Here is a 12,364-nt window from a genome sequence, read left to right as displayed (position 1 = left end):
TTAGGGTTAAACCTCGCTGGAGGAGGGTTAGGGTTAGGGTTAAACCTCGCTGAAGGAGGGTTAGGGTTAGGGTTAAACCTCGCTGGAGGAGGGTTAGGGTTAGGGTTAAACTCGCTGGAGGTTAGGGTTAGGGTTAGGGTTAAACCTCGCTGGAGGAGGGTTAGGGTTGTTTAAACCTCGCTGAAGGAGGGTTAGGGTTAGGGTTAAACCTCGCTGGAGGAGGGTTAGGGTTAGGGTTAAACCTCGCTGGAGGTTAGGGTTAGGGTTAGGGTTAAACCTCGCTGAAGGAGGGTTAGGGTTAGGGTTAAACCTCGCTGGAGGAGGGTTAGGGTTAGGGTTAAACCTCGCTGAAGGAGGGTTAGGGTTAGGGTTAGGGTTAAACCTCGCTGGAGGAGGGTTAGGGTTAGGGTTAAACCTTGCTGGAGGAGGGTTAGGGTTAGGGTTAAACCTCGCTGAAGGAGGGTTAGGGTTAGGGTTAAACCTCGCTGGAGGAGGGTTAGGGTTAGGGTTAAACCTCGCTGAAGGAGGGTTGGGGTTAGGGTTAAACCTCGCTGGAGGAGGGTTAGGGTTAGGGTTAAACCTCGCTGAAGGGTTAGGGTTAGGTTAAACCTCGCTGGAGGAGGGTTAGGGTTAGGGTTAGGGTTAAACCTCGCTGGAGGAGGTTAGGGTTAGGGTTAGGGTTAGGGTTAGGGTTAGGGTCAAACCTCGCTGAAGGTTTGGGTTAGGGTTGGTTTAAACTCGCTGGAGGAGGGTTAGGGTTGGTTAAACCTCGCTGAAGGAGGGTTAGGGTTAAACCTCGCTGAAGGTTAGGGTTAGGGTTGGTTAAACCTTGCTGGAGGAAGTTTGGGTTAGGGTTAGGGTCGCTGGAGGTTAGGGTTAGGGTTAGGGTTAAACCTCACTGAAGGTTAGGGTTAGGGTTGGTTAAACCTCGCTGGAGGTTTGGGTTAGGGTTAGGGTTAGGGTTAAACCTCGCTGGAGGAGGGTTAGGGTTAGGGTTAAACCTCGCTGGAGGTTTGGGTTGGGGTTAGGGTTAAAACTTGCTGGAGGTTAGGGTTAGGGTTAGGGTTAAACCTCGCTGGAGGTTAGGGTTAGGGTTAGGGTTAAACTTCGCTGGAGGTTGGGGTTAGGGTTAGGGTTAAACCTCGCTGGAGGTTAGGGTTAGGGTTAAACCTCACTGGAGGTTAGGGTTAGGGTTAGGGTTAAGCCTCACTGGAGGTTAGGGTTAGGGTTAGGGTTAAACCTCACTGGAGGTTAGGGTTAGGGTTAGGGTTTAACCTCACTGGAGGTTAGGGTTAGGGTTAGGGTTAGGGTTAAACCTCACTGGAGGTTTAGGGTTAGGGTTAGGGTTAGGGTTAAACCTCACTGGAGGTTTAGGGTTAGGGTTAGGGTTAGGGTTGTTAACCTCACTGGAGGTTTAGGGTTAGGGTTAGGGTTACCGTATTGGCCCGAATATAAGACGGTGTTTTTTGCGTTGAAACAAGACTGAAAAAGTGGGGGTCGTCTTACATTCGCGGTCTAGACATTATACCCATTCACAACGCTAGATGGCGCCAGATATATTTGAAGCGAATGCTGAACTTAACGTCCCAGGCCAAAGCGAACCCCTGTCACGAAGAAGAAAAATAAAAAATAGCGGTAAGAAGGAAAAGAGAAGAAAATAAGAGAAGAGATAACAGAAAATAGAGAAATGTAGCGACAATCTGGAGAAAAGTGGGTCGAAGATGTAATCATTTGTTTCAGATGTACTGTAATTAATTTCTGTATAAAAATTAAATTTGGTGTTCAAAAAGTCGTTTTTCAAACTTGAGTCTTGAAAAAGAGGGGGTCGTCTTATAATCAGGGTCGTCTTATATTCGGGCCAATACGGTAAACCTCGCTAGAGGTTGGGGTTAGGGTTAGGGTTAGGGTTAGGTTAAACCTCACTGGATGGTTAGGGTTAGGGTTAGGGTTAGGGTTAAACCTCACTGGAGGTTAGGGTTAGGGTTAGGGTTAGGGTTGGAGTTAGGGTTAAACCTCGCTGGAGGTTTGTGTGGAGGAAGGATCAGGTTCTGATTCCGTTAGGGTTAGGGTTAGGGTTAGGGTTGGAGTTAGGGTTAGGGTTAGGGTTAGAGTTAGGGTTAGGGTTAGGGTTAGGGTTGGAGTTAGGGTTAGGGTTAGGGTTAGAGTTAGGGTTAGGTTAGGGTTAAACCTCACTGGAGGTTGGGTTAGGGTTAGGGTTAGGGTTGGGGTTAGGGTTAGGGTTAGGGTTAGAGTTAGGGTTAGGGTTAGGGTTAAACCTCACTGGAGGTTGGGGTTAGGGTTAGGGTTAGGGTTAGGGTTAAACCTCACTGGAGGTTGGGGTTAGGGTTAGGATTAGGGTTAGAGTTAGGGTTAGGGTTAGGGTTAGGGTTAAACCTCACTGGAGGTTAGGGTTAGGGTTAGGGTTAGGGTTAGGGTTAGGGTTAAACCTCACTGGAGGTTGGGGTTAGGGTTAGGGTTAGGGTTAGGGTTAAACCTCACTGGAGGTTGGGGTTAGGGTTAGGGTTAGGGTTAGGGTTAAACCTCGCTGGAGGTTGGGTTAGAGTTAGGGTTAGGGTTAGGGTTAGGGTTAGGGTTGGAGTTAGGGTTAGGGTTAGAGTTAGGGTTAGGGTTAGGGTTAGGGCTAGGGTTAGGGTTAGGGTTAAACCTCGCTGGAGGTTGGGTTAGAGTTAGGGTTAGGGTTAGGGTTAGGGTTGGAGTTAGGGTTAGGGTTAGAGTTAGGGTTAGGGTTAGGGTTAGGGTTAGGGTTAAACCTCGCTGGAGGTTTGTGTGGAGGAAGGATCAGGTTCTGATTCCGTGGGACACTTTCCAAGCACGCTCTCATATCTCCATATGGTTTAAATTGTTGCTGCGGTCGGAGGCTCGCTGCTTCTCTCCGGTCTGGAGATCCCACAGGAGCCCAGTCTGGAGAGCGTTCCAGATATGTGGAGGCCAGGTGAGGAGGTGGCGTCGTCTTCACGCTCGTGAGCATCAAACATCAGAGATGGTGAGGCTCCTGGGGGGCCGGGCCCCTCGGGGGGCGTACGCCACAGGTCGTGGCTTGTATTAGTCACAACCCCCCGCTGCTCCGGGGGGGCTTTAAGGAAAAAAGGTTGGGATGGTATGAGCAATGCTAAGCTAGGCTAGGGTTAGGCGTCATGTTGCAGCAGGTCCCAGCAGGAACCTCTGATGTCACAAGTGATGATTTTTATTCATGATTTTTATTAATGATCGTATTTATTCAGCTAAATGTTGCTCTCTCTTCTCTCCCCCTCCTCCCCCTCCTCCCCCCTCCTCCCCCGCGCCCCCCCCCCAGCTCAGTGGCGGTGCTCAGAGAATGCATGAACAACAAAAGTTTAGTTCCATTCTTTCAGGAGAGACAAACTACTCTGAACCACTCGTTACCCTTGGAGACGTACCTGCTCAAACCGGTTCAAAGGATCCTCAAGTACCACCTGCTGCTGCAGGTACGAGTCCTGTGGTTAGTGACGGGGCTTCAAACCCAACGCTCACCCCTCTCTCCTTCCCCCTCTCTCCTTCCCCCTCTCTGCTCTCTCTCACCCCCCACCCCCTTCTATAACCCCCCCCCCAGGAACTCTCCAAACACTTGGACAAGAGTGACCCGGGCTATGTGGTGGTGGAGGATGCCATCGTTGCCATGACAGCAGTGGCCTGGTACATCAACGACATGAAGAGGAAACAAGAGCATGCTGTTCGCCTGCAGGTGGGTCAGAGGTCACCCACAGGAGACGGCGTGAAGCCTCGATGTGGATGGGACCTGTTGTCTGTGGCTCCGGGTCGTGTCTTTAGTCAGTGAAGGCTGTAGCGGCTAAACTAGCAGCCCAGCTAGCAGCTCTGTTTCCTGTTGACACGGCAGCTGGGGTCAGCAGCTCCACCTTTAGGTGTCGGACCAACGCCTGCTGCATTCCAGGAGTTCCACGAACACGTGTTCATGTGGCGACACACATGGAACGTGTCATTAACTCATGGCAAGATCTCGCCTTTCCTGTGTAAATGAATGTTTTTCTCTCAGTTCACGTTTAAAACGTTGGTAGAACTGAACCACAGCTGCCTGTGAGGTCAAAGGTCATCTCGACAGCTGGGCTCAGGCGAGTCTGTTGCAGGCGGCTGTCTGATAAAGAGGGTATAAAGATCCCGTCTTTGATCGATCGATCAATCAATCAATCAATCAATCAATCAATCAATCAATCAATCAATCAATCAATCTTTATTTATATGGCGTCTTTTACAATCAAAATTGTTTCAAGACCCTCTCCAGAATCCCGGGGCCTGACCCCCAACAAGAAACAGTGGCAGGAAAAACTCCCCTTTAACAGGAAGAAACCTGGAGCAGGACCAGGCTCATGTAGGGGTTAGGGATAGGGTTAGCTAGGGATAGGGTTAGCGTTAGGGTTAGGGTTAGGGTTAGCTAGGGATAGGGTTAGGGTTAGGGTTAGCTTGGGTTAGGGATAGGGTTAGCGTTAGGGTTAGGGTTAGGGTTAGCTAGGGATAGGGTTAGGGTTAGGGTTAGCTTGGGTTAGGGATAGGGTTAGCGTTAGGGTTAGGGTTAGGGTTAGCTAGGGATAGGGTTAGGGTTAGGGATAGCGTTAGCTATAGGGTTAGGCTTAGCTAGGGATAGGGATAGGGTTAGGGTTAGCTGGGGTTAGGGTTAGCTAGGGATAGGGTTAGGGTTAGCTCGGGTTAGGGTTAGGGATAGCGTTAGCTATAGGGTTAGGGTTAGCTAGGGTTAGGGATAGCGTTAGCTATAGGGTTAGGGTTAGCTAGGGATAGGGTTAGGGATAGCGTTAGCTATAGGGTTAGGGTTAGCTAGGGATAGGGTTAGGGATAGCGTTAGCTATAGGGTTAGGGTTAGCTAGGATAGGGTTAGGGTTAGGGTTAGCTCGGGTTAGGGTTAGGGTTAGCTAGGGATAGGGTTAGGGTTAGGGTTAGCTCGGGTTAGGGTTAGGGTTAGGGTTAGGGTTAGCTAGGGATAGAGGTAATTGTTTACCAGCCCGTCCTCAGTGATGCATCAGTATTAATCTACAACATATCCGATGTCACTGGCTTCTGTAATGGGCTAACTTTTGTGTTCCTGATGATGACGTGGAGAGGCTACCTGATGATGGAGAGGCTACCATGCCTGCAGGGCTAAACTCAGGTATTCCATTGTGATATTTGGATAAATTGATTCATACTTCCTCATCCTGACAGGAAATTGAGGCTCTGCTGGTGAACTGGATGGGACCAGACCTCAGTGGGTTTGGAGAACTGGTTCTGGAAGGTTCCTTTAAGGTGCAGAGAGTGAAGAAGGAGCGAGCCTTTTTCCTGTTTGACAGGATGCTGCTGATCGCCAAGAAGAAGTTGGAACATTTTGTCTACAGCACGCACATATTTGTAGGTTTTTAATCCACATCAGCAACAGAAGTCGATGAATTTTGAGAAAAGAATGTTTGATTCTCAGATCAAATAACGTCCCTATTTTCAAACATTCACTGCAGTTTGTTGTTGTTGTGCTCCGTCAGTGCTGCAACCTGCTGCTGGTGGAAACGCTGAAGGACCCTCTGAGCTTCAGGGTGTCGGATCAGACCATCCCTAAGCAGCAGCACGTCGTCCAGGTGAGTGGGACCACGTCAGGCGCGGAGACTCCAGTCCACCGTTAACGTTCTCATCCCACAGTCAAGACATGCAAGCCTCAACTTTGCAAAGATTTGAATGCTAAGCTAGCCAGTGAAATGATTTTTGTGTTTGTGCACTTGTAGCACGCTCAGGTTTTGTGTGTTTCGCTGGTTTTGGACGAGTCAGATCAGACTGGTTGATCCTGTCAGGAATCATTGAATCAATCATGTAGATGTGTTGAGCCACAGTCCAACACTTCACGATAGCATTTTCAGCACATGCTAACAACATCAGCAAACCAACGATGCAGTGTAGGAACATTAAAGGACTCTCTCCATGGAACGGTGGTCCCGTCCGGCTGGTGTCATGGTTGTGGTTTCACTGCAGACCAAGAACCAGGAGGAAAAGAGGTTGTGGGTTCACTACCTGAAGAGGCTGATTGTGGAGAATCATCCGGCATCACTCCCACTGAAGGTGAGACCCTTTACAAAAAACTGAGGGAAGCCTCGGTCAGAGACCTGGTACTGGTGCAACTGGTCAAAGTGGGAGTAGTGGTGGTTAGTCTGTGGTGCCACCTGCAGGCCATGTATGAACCAGCAGCTCTTGGTCATGTTTGGGCCTGGTCCTGGTCCTGGTCCTGAGCCATCACCTGAGCACCGACTGACATGAGGTCCAGTATTATTGGCAGGATTATTTTTATTTTTATCATTCTTGCCCTAAATGAATTCATTAATTTTTGAGGGCCCAAACATGCTGGAGAACCTCGGGAAGTTTGGCAGGAGCACGAGGTCCAGTGGTGCTGAAAATTTAGGGTCGCAGCACGTGCACGGGCCACTCTGCAACGTTCCAGTGCACGTGGAAGCGCAACAATGACGTTTGAGAGGGAGGAAAAAGCCAGGAAGGCGCCTCTCAGCAGGAGGTCGGACAAGGGGAGGAGGGTGGGCCCGCGTTAGAAGAACGAGGTTCTGGTGTGAGCAGGACTCGTGCACGGCTGTGGCGCCTGGCGCCCGCAGGACAGCCCTCGTTTTCTAGGTGCCAGAGTCTCAGCATGCATGAAAACCTTGTTCTAACGTGCACGTTTGCCTTCCGGTCAGACTTAGACTTCACAGTCAGACTCGAGTTCCGACCCGACCCAGCTGCTGGCAACAGAACACAAGTCCCGTGTGCCAACTGGGCTGTGGTGGTGTCTCCACGTGGCCGCTGTGATAGTGGCCGTGCACGCACCCCCGGCGGGCGTGAAGGTGCTCGCAGCTTTAAGTGCTAATTATTATTCTCTTCGCAGGCACGTCAGGTCCTGGGCGACGACCTCTGTTGCTGTGAGTTTCCAACAACAACCCCAACGTTTGGCGCTTCACGTCCACGTGGTGACATCACTTCCTGTGTTTTAGTGTCTCAGTTCGACCAAGACAGCCTGAAGAGGTGTTCCACTCTGCTGCGCCTGGACGACGCCCACGGTTACCACAGAGGCAGGCGTCAGTCAGGTGAGACACGCCAACACACCTTCATGTGTGCTAACCCTAACCCTCATCCCTAACCCTAACCCTAACCCAGAACCGCCAGAGCTGCTGATGTACACCCCAGAGAAGTCCAGGAAGAGCTTGCCCCTTCTGCTAGAGGGGAACCTGCCGTACCGGCGCATCAGAAGGCAGTCAGGTTAGATCCTGATGATCCTCCAACCCTCTAGAACTGGAAAATGCCCCTTTACAACCATGTTTTATTCTGCAGCTCCAGCCAAAGACATCGAGACAGTGTTTAATCCTGGAGGTGAGAACGTTGAGACCCCCTCCAGTGAGTTCAGTTGTGTTGATGCCCCTACACGACGCTAACATTCCTGGTTCTTTGTCTCCATGTCCCTGTTCCTCTGTGTGTCCTCCTGGAGGCCCGGCAGCTCCGAAGGTAGGTCCCGGTTCCAGCTCTGGAGAAGGTGTGATGGTTGGTAGCACCCGAGACCTCTCAGGTCAACATCGTCATGTGTTGTTGCGACAGGTGGACAGCGAAGGTGACCAATGTCCAACACGCAGTCCGACCTTGACAGGGAGCACCAGCACTCTGGCATCATCGGTCATTGAGGTGGAGCTGGACAGAGCCGGTCCAGAGCTGGCACAGCAGCCAAACCAGGAACTGGTACTTAATGGATGTTACATTCAGAGAACAGCAAATGAAAAAGTAGCTAGCCTGCTGGCTAGTTAGCTAGCCTGGCTGAGGTTGAATCCCTGCGCTGATCAGTAGTGAGATGAGACAAACATAGATGACTTTCATCTGATTCTGAGTCTTATTTAATGTTGTTGTGTTTAAACTGAGGAGGAGGAGGATGAAGAGGAGTTGCCCCCCCTCAGCCCCCCACCCACCCTGTCCATCACAGAGGAGATCCTGGAGTTCATCAACCAGAGTCGAGTCAAAGAAGGTCTCAGCATCATTGTGGACACCACGGTGAGCGCACAGATGCACAGGTGTTGCACAGGTGTCTCACAGGTGTTGCACAGGTGTATCACAAGTGTTGCACAGGTGTTGCACGGGTGTCTCACAAGTGTTGCACAGGTGTCTCACAGGTGTATCACAGGTGTTGCACAGGTATCGCACAGGTGTTGCACATGTGTCTCACAAGTGTTGCACGGGTGTATCACAAGTGTTGCACGGGTGTATCACAAGTGTTGCACAGGTGTCTCACAGGTGTCTCACAGGTGTTGCACAGGTGTCTCACAGGTTTATCACAAGTGTTGCACAGGTGTATCACAGGTGTTGCACAGGTGTCTCACAGGTGTATCACAGGTGTTGCACAGGTGTTGCACAGGTATCGCACAGGTGTCTCACAGGTGTTGCACAGGTGTCTCACAGGTGTATCACAGGTGTTGCACAGGTGTTGCACAGGTATCGCACAGGTGTTGCACAGGTGTCTCACAAGTGTTGCACAGGTGTCTCACAGGTGTTGCACAGGTGTCTCACAGGTGTATCACAGGTGTTGCACAGGTGTTGCACAGGTGTTGCACAGGGTCCATGTTACCTGGAGGTTTCCAGGATGAAGAAAACTCATTTTCTCTTCTTCTTTACCTTCTAACAGCTGTTTTTCTGCCTGTTCCAGGAGCAGGACTTAGATCAGACCAAAGATGCTCCATCTCCATCTGAACAGACCAACTTCACCTCCCCACTGCTTCCCACTGCATGTTCCTCCAGCCCCTTACCCACAATGCAGCAGGAGCAGACAGAAGAAATAGAAAAAGTTGAAAAAGGTTATCCAGCAAGCTCTAGAGAGGAGGACGAGTATGAGGAAGAGATAAAGAGACCCGGAGCTGAGGAAGCACAGAAGAGAGTGAAGGTGTGTGAAGAAAAGGAGGAAGAAAAGAAGAAAACAGGTGATGAAGGAGCGGGGGGTGACCCGGCATCAGATCCTAAATCTTCTGTCTCTGTTGAGGAACAAGAGAAGAGCAAGAGACCCGAATTATTGGATAGGGCCACCAGAGGCCAAGATCCTATTCCCCAGATCCAGAGATGCCAGCCAACCACAGGAGGTGCCCAGATTAGCAGATGGGACAAGACCATCATCGAGAAGATCCGCAGTTATTACGAAGCTGCAGCAAAGGCCGAAGAGAGAGACGATGAGGAGGAGAAGGAGCTGGGAGAAGGAACATCGTTAAGAAGGAGAAACAGCTTCTCAGAAATCCCGTCTGGGTTGGTGAAGGAGTCGGTATCTCAGTTTGATGTAGGGGATCGCCAGTGGGAGGAGCAAACCCACACCCAAAGCCCACGGTGGGGATCCCATCTTGCCCCGCGCTCACCGGAGAAGACTGATCAACCACTCAGCTCTCTGGATCTAGGTGCTGGGGCACCTTCTGGTGTCACACAGGACCAGGAGGACCCAAACCATAGAGCGCCTGTCAGCAAAGAGGCAGAAATATCAGACAGACATGACGGGGTCTGCAACAAACCACCAAATGATGGACCACGGGATGAGGAGGAGGAGAAAGAGAAGTCCAGCCAAGGGGAAGAACCAACAACCAGCCATGACAAGTGCAATAATGAAGCCAGCCCTGGGAACCCAGATGTTGTGAATGTACATGAACCCATCCAGGCACCGGCAACCGAAACACATGGAAGTGACAAAGAACCATCGAGAGAACCTGTGGCACATAGAGAAATTGGTCAAAGAACTGGGAACACAACTGATTCCCTTTGGACCAGAAACAGTGACAAAGACCTGGCAAATTCTCACAGGAGCCCAAGTTCTCCGACTCACAAAAAAACAGGTCGCTGGTCCCACCACTCCAGAATTGCCAGTGCGAACAGGGTCCTGTTCGAGGCCATGGGGTCGGATGTGGCTGGTATCGGATTATTTGAAGCCAGTCCGGTAGTGGACCCAGTGCTAATAGAGAACTCGGCACGAATTCTTAGCAGGGTCCAAACTTTGGCCCTGATGTACAGTGCCAAAGCTGGCACCATGAAGGTCCCACTGCATCAGAAACAGGGTGACGTTGCCATGAAACCTTTAATGTCCTTAAATAGACCTTCTGAACCCCAAAATAAGAGCCCACATGAGCACCAGCTCTACTCAGAGGATAAAATGGAAAGTCACACGGTAACCAAGGTCGAGCCTCAGACCACAGCACTGACCTTGCAGCAGACCCAGACACAGCACCAAACCCAGAACCAGACCAAGGCATACAGTAAGGGCCAGGCCTGGGATCAAACACCCCCGGAGAAGAAGATAGGGGGAACAGAGAGTTATGGTAAGTGCTAACTGTCCCCCTAGGATCTGTGTGGTCCTCACACTTGCTCATGAATTATTTTCTTACAGTTAAAGAGTCCAGGAAAAGGGTTCCCTGTGAATCTCTGATGTCCAGTGAGGTGTGGACCCCAGTCGGTCAGCAACAGACAGGCACCTTCACCCTGTCTCGGCCCAGGGACTTCATCTCTGCCCTGAACAGAGGATCCAGCAGAGAATCCAGCTGTTGCTCTACTGGAGACTCACGTACTTCAGTGCAGTCCCCGAGAGTTCAGTCGCCCAGTCGGACCCAACGGGAGTGCTGCCACTCCAAGAGTGACCTCCAGACACAATTAGAGCTTCAGAGCGCTCCCGCCTCAGCCGTGGACTCCAGGTTCAGGGGACACAGTGAAGGGTTACATCGTGGAAATGGCCAGATATATGCAGACACTGAAGAAACGGCGGGAGGGGCCAGGTGAGCGTGTTACCACCCGGTCACATGTCGGATAGATTGTTGGTGTCGTTCAGACAGTTTGAATTCTGAAAAAAAAAGATTTTATAATAATAAATGTAAAAAATAATGTTTGACTCTTACTGTGAAATAAGAGGAGGAAGCCCAGCACAGAGTTAGCTTGTTGCTAATATCGGAGATCATATTGAACCAAAACAACGATGTGATCAACGTGCAGAATTTTTGCAGACCTGAGCGACATCAACTGTGTTGTCTTCTGTGAAGCAATGACAGGCGTGGTCAACAACCTGTCAAGCTCTTCTCTTCCTGGTTCTCTGCAGGTCACAGCTGACAGATAAACCTCTGCAGTACCCAGAATGCATCACTCAGCCAGAGACGCCTAACCTGAGTCTCCATGGGGACAGGCCTTCACTGTGGGAGAGCCACAAAGAACAACATGAGATGTCCAAGAGGGACACCAAGCAAAGCACTGCCACCAGAAGCAAAGCTGAAGAAACTTCTCCAGTGGAGCTAGTCCTGATAGTAGCGCCTCCAGAAAGCCAGAATCCACCAGACCCTCTACTGGGACAGTATCATGAGCAGCACCAGAAGAACGCTCTTCAGCTAGAGGGAGCCGTCAAAATCTCAGGGACCTCCAAGGAGATGGATGGACTTCATGAGAACGCAGGAGGAGGATGGTCCCAGATGTCAGAACTACACCAATCCAGATCTGTAGACCTTTTACCGACATTCACCATCCCCAGACCAGTGGATCCACCCGCTACAGTGGCTGCACAGGCTCCAGCTAACGCCAGCAGATGCACATCTGAACAGAGGTATGTGGGAACATCTGCTGTAAAGTTCAGAAGATGAAGATTAAACAATTAAAATTGCATGGACCCGAAGCTTAAAGTTACTGTTAGCTAATTTGTGATAGCATTTGTCAGGGTTACATCAGGTTGTGATTTTGGTAGTCTCAAATGTTTTTCTCCTGAATGTGAAGAAACTGAAAGAGGAGCTGCAGTTTCAGGGCAATTAAATGTTGAGGTGAAGTAATTTGACCTTGTTCATCACATCAACTCCCAGTTGCTTTCTTTAGCGCTGAGCCATTTGGAGACTCCACCTGACCATAACCCCGACCATAACCCTGAATCTAACCCTGACCCTGACCCTGACCCCGACCCTGACCCTGACCCTGACCCCAACCCTAACCCTGACCCTAACCCTGACCCTGACCCCAACCCTAACCCTGACCCTAACCCTAACCCTGACCCTGACCCTGACCCTGACTCCACCTGATTACCATTTGGCACAGAATCCTTCAGTCACAGAATTCTCAGGGCAGAGAGATAATCTTCACGTATTCGCGATTTCTAAAAACCAAATCAAATTCATCCCACAGAAGCTTCTTTTCTTCAGGACAATTAATTCCACAGCGGTTTCCATAAACAGGGAGGAAGGAGGGTGTTTCGGTAATCCACTGTGATCCAATTTCCAGTCAGGAATTCATTCTGTTTCTGAGATGAAACAACAAAACGACCATGTTGTCTTTCCCAGATCGGAGTAACCCAACCCACCAAGTGGATTTGGATGATCTTTACTGT

The 12,364-nt window shown here is 50.4% G+C and overlaps 1 protein-coding gene across 1 annotated transcript in view; it reads left to right on the top strand.

Moving 5' to 3' along the window:
- The window catches only part of plekhg2 (pleckstrin homology domain containing, family G (with RhoGef domain) member 2), a 30,829-nt gene extending 19,196 nt beyond the window's left edge, over positions 1-11,633 (top strand). Inside the window, exons 7-21 of the mRNA XM_057050342.1 lie at positions 3,314-3,464; positions 3,590-3,721; positions 5,209-5,391; positions 5,520-5,612; positions 6,001-6,087; positions 6,896-6,929; positions 7,002-7,094; positions 7,165-7,266; positions 7,339-7,377; positions 7,493-7,509; positions 7,600-7,737; positions 7,915-8,043; positions 8,693-10,334; positions 10,403-10,784; positions 11,102-11,633. Coding sequence (XP_056906322.1) covers positions 3,314-3,464; positions 3,590-3,721; positions 5,209-5,391; positions 5,520-5,612; positions 6,001-6,087; positions 6,896-6,929; positions 7,002-7,094; positions 7,165-7,266; positions 7,339-7,377; positions 7,493-7,509; positions 7,600-7,737; positions 7,915-8,043; positions 8,693-10,334; positions 10,403-10,784; positions 11,102-11,633 — 3,754 coding nt within the window. The remainder of the gene's footprint in view (positions 1-3,313; positions 3,465-3,589; positions 3,722-5,208; positions 5,392-5,519; positions 5,613-6,000; positions 6,088-6,895; positions 6,930-7,001; positions 7,095-7,164; positions 7,267-7,338; positions 7,378-7,492; positions 7,510-7,599; positions 7,738-7,914; positions 8,044-8,692; positions 10,335-10,402; positions 10,785-11,101) is intronic.
- Positions 11,634-12,364: the final 731 nt, after the last annotated feature.

Source organism: Takifugu flavidus, chromosome 12 (genome assembly GCF_003711565.1).
Source record: "Takifugu flavidus isolate HTHZ2018 chromosome 12, ASM371156v2, whole genome shotgun sequence".
NCBI classification, from domain to species: domain Eukaryota; kingdom Metazoa; phylum Chordata; class Actinopteri; order Tetraodontiformes; family Tetraodontidae; genus Takifugu; species Takifugu flavidus.
Note: the sequence above shows the minus strand (reverse complement) of the source record. Positions and strands in the feature narration are given on the sequence as shown.